The sequence below is a fragment of the Punica granatum genome, chromosome 4, assembly GCF_007655135.1.
Source record: "Punica granatum isolate Tunisia-2019 chromosome 4, ASM765513v2, whole genome shotgun sequence".
Taxonomy (NCBI): Eukaryota; Viridiplantae; Streptophyta; class Magnoliopsida; order Myrtales; family Lythraceae; genus Punica; species Punica granatum.
Window position 1 is genome coordinate 31,859,989 of NC_045130.1, and position 3,581 is coordinate 31,863,569.

At 41.1% G+C, this 3,581-nt stretch overlaps 1 protein-coding gene across 1 annotated transcript; it reads right to left on the reverse strand.

Annotated features, from left to right (window-relative positions):
- Positions 1 to 361: 361 nt before the first annotated feature.
- LOC116202253 (WD repeat-containing protein 53) lies at positions 362 to 3,374 on the reverse strand. The gene is made up of 11 exons (XM_031533725.1): positions 3,093 to 3,374; positions 2,884 to 2,980; positions 2,640 to 2,701; positions 2,455 to 2,511; positions 2,215 to 2,274; positions 2,051 to 2,107; positions 1,793 to 1,835; positions 1,480 to 1,557; positions 1,076 to 1,394; positions 811 to 964; positions 362 to 733 (listed from the first exon to the last, which is right to left on the reverse strand). The coding sequence occupies exons 1-11, from the start codon at positions 3,357 to 3,359 to the stop codon at positions 644 to 646; spliced, it is 1,284 nt and encodes a 427-aa protein (XP_031389585.1). The 5' UTR covers positions 3,360 to 3,374; the 3' UTR covers positions 362 to 643.
- Between the last annotated feature and the right edge of the window lie 207 nt (positions 3,375 to 3,581).

Consider the following 3,581-nt stretch of genomic DNA (forward strand, 5'->3'; position numbering starts at 1 on the left):
AGGATTTTAGGGGGGGCAAAATTGTTTCTCCATTATCAAAAGAGGATGCAGAGGATTCATCCAAAAACGAAAGAAAAAAAAGAAAGAAATAATGCAGTGACCACGCTCTCTTCTATTGATCGCAGGTTCGTCGTTGATCACATCAGTTAGATCCATGAATTCATCACTTAGATCCTTGACTTAACGAGATACATCATTTTAATCCCTAGGAGATCAATTTTACATCACTTTTTCCGTTCAGCGGACGTTAGGAACATAAATGATGTAACAGAGTTGCAACCCTATGCTCCCTTTGGTTTGCTGAAATGTTGAGGCGGTAACAAGAGAACTTCCAGGCCGAGCACTTCTGTTGCACCGTATCTTTCAAAAGAGGTGGAAAAACCCCAGAAACCCATAGTCCATCCTCAAACAAGCTTTAGATTCAGTTTTTGTACAACTGACGGGTGATACAGTGATATGATTCATTGAAAAATTTCGATGTCACAGTAATTTTTTTCAAGTAAACTGAAAATTCGATAACAACATTTCCGACAACTATCAAACTACCAATCACAAGTGTAGGCACACTAGTTAAGCTGTGATGTCGAGAGACCTGCGTGGCATCTTAATTCTAATACCAGAGTAGAAGCTGCTATTCTTTTATCTAGGAAACAGAATATACTTTCACAACTTTAGTTGTGTCGCATATGATGAGGTTTTCTGATGCGGCAGGAGTAGTACATAGCCAATTAACCTGAAAGCAAAAACAGATATCTGTGTCAAAGGGATACATAGGTAACATCATGAGGGGAAAAATGACAAGTAAATTACCTTCTTGGTCAAATCGATGTTTAAATGAAGAAGATCACAGTCATTGCTGATTCGACCTTGATCGAGGTACTTAAACCAATCCCAAAACTTAACGGACTTATCATTCCCGCCAGAGATTATGAACTTCCCTCTCTCACCAAATGCCGAAAATGCCCTGAACACCGAAAAGAAGTAAAGTAAATCCCTTCAACTTCGAGGCTGCAACTTTATTCTTGAATTCTCCATATACCAAACAACTATAAGATAACGCAGATAAGGCACTTACACACAAGAGACAGCAGCTGTATGACCGCCGAGAGAGTAGTCCAAGTGCAACGTTTGGTTATTGCTGTCTGCAGTTTCACTTGAAGCAGCATCCTTTGATGTTGACTGAGGTCCTTTCCGAGGCTTAGTAGAAGTTTTTGACCGAAGAGAGGAAAGTTCTGATTCGATGTTAATCATGTCAACTACTCCATCACCCCGTGCCACGGCGCATATTTTGCCTGATTTTTCCACTATGTCAATTTCTGGGACTGCTATTGAATGAATGAAAGCAGGATTGAAACATTGGGATGTGTTGGTGCTGCTTTTAGGGTCGGGAGAACCTGTAGCGAAGAATATTATTTCAGCAATAGATCGGATGAGTTGTTCCAAACATCATTAAAAAGGGACCTGTCCAAAATGTAATACCGAAATCAACAGTTTTCAATGGTCGACCCTTGGAGAAGTCCCACATCACGAGCTTCGAATCTAGACCCCCAGTAATGGCTGCGAATGATAAAAAATGTAAACAATGAAATCAAACAATAAAGTTGATATGTTACAGTTGTCAAGCAACAGTTCTTCCTCTCGAGAATTTTAAAGCTCAAAAAGTACGTGAAATATTTGTAAAATTAATGAGAAGCTAATCTATATTAATAAATTCCTGGAAACGTAAAAGAACATCAGTAAACTTTGTTAAACAAATGCGCTGGAGATGGAACGAACTACTTAATTGAGGTACCTTCCCAGGGTTTCCATGGAAGAAACTGCACGGTGCTACAAATCTACATATTACCGGGTTAAGGAAACAGAATCTTCTCATCGCGGTTGCTCTTAACAAAAGAAAATTAGACATACGCTTAGATTAAGTATTCCAAGATGAGATTGTTCGAAGAAATCTTCACAAAAAGAAATTGAGAAAAGACCTTGCACATCATGATCTGGATATCGTAATCAATAGAAGAAAATAAGGGATTTAGATCAGAAACAAGAAGGATACACTCGAATGTCCAGATCTTAGTGTTTTGTAAAGACACTTTTGGTTTATATCAATGATCTGTACAGCAAGCACTTATTAGCAACTACAACATAGCAAAGGCAAGCAAACCGAAAAGGAGATTATATATGAATGACAAGAGAGCAGAGAGAAGAGAGATAGAATACCTTAATATCACCACCATCATCAGCTGCAGCAAGAAAAGAAGATTTTGTGCTGCACACTATCTGCATAAGTGAAAATGTAGGAAGCATCGAATCACTGATTAAGATAAGGATGAATGTACAAGTCACATCAGACCTCACGCAACTAATCGGACAAGGTTAAAACGCATTGGCGAGCGCAAACCAAAGAAGACCAATGGAAGTTGAACATGGCACCTAATAAGCATTCATTGTCGATATTACCTGATTAATTTCTTCTTTGTTGTAAGTGTAGGTCTCCAAGGCCTTCCACGACGTCCCCTTCAGTGAATGAAAATGAATCCATTCATCATCAACAATGCAATGGACAATACGAAGGAACTACAAGCAAATGGAAGGATAAGAATGCCGGAAAGAAAAGCATCCCGAGATAAGATCACAAACTGTACCAGATGCACATCGAAGCACTTGACGTCCTTTCCCGACGAAACATACAGAATATCCTCGTTCCCTGAACCCCATTTCCAAAACAGAAACATCAAGCATGAAGTTTCATGAGTAACCACATTTAATCAAGTTAGATACTTCACACTTAAGCATCAGCAAGCACATTAATAGCAGAATTCGAGCTTTACAGAGTTCTTCCATATACTTCTGATGGAATTGAGACATTCATGTAAACAGATAACTAACCGGGCTTGAAGCACAAAGATGACACCGGGTCCGTCCCGACCTCCATGACGAGCTGCGCGTCTTTGCATCGCAGGTCAAACCAACAAACGCAGCCGTCCTGTTAATTGATACCACGCCGGAAAGTTCATCAGAATCCAGCAATTCGAAGCTACTACCTGCTTGTAATCATATCAGTGGACAACAAATGGGGGGAAGAGAAAGCGGAGTACTTCGCCGGCGGTGACGACGAGGCCGGGGCGGTCGCGGGAGGCGATGCAGCATGTGGTGGTGGCTTTGTGGCCCTTCAGTCGTCGTCTGGGCTCCATCTCTACGAGTACGAGCTCTTGCTTCCCCTCAACCTCCTCCGGCGACTGATGCTTTCCCTCTGCGGCTCCGGCCGCTAGGGGTGAAAGGGGTTTGGGTTGGTTCGGGTTTTTCGATTTTGGGTCGGTGCACCAAGTTTTCGGGTTGGTTCGGGTCGGGAAAATACCCACCATAAGGATAAAAACAACTAGAAACCAGACAGCCAGTGGGGCAGGTTATATGGGTAGGGTCCCCTTTTGACCCGAAAATTAATTTAAAAAAAAAACTAGCTTACCAACCTTGTTATTTGATTACATCCAACTGCGATTAAGAAACCAAAATCACAATAGATTCTCATTCAACAAATCATCGTCAACAACCAATATCAATTCAGCATTCAACAACTGACCACTAGT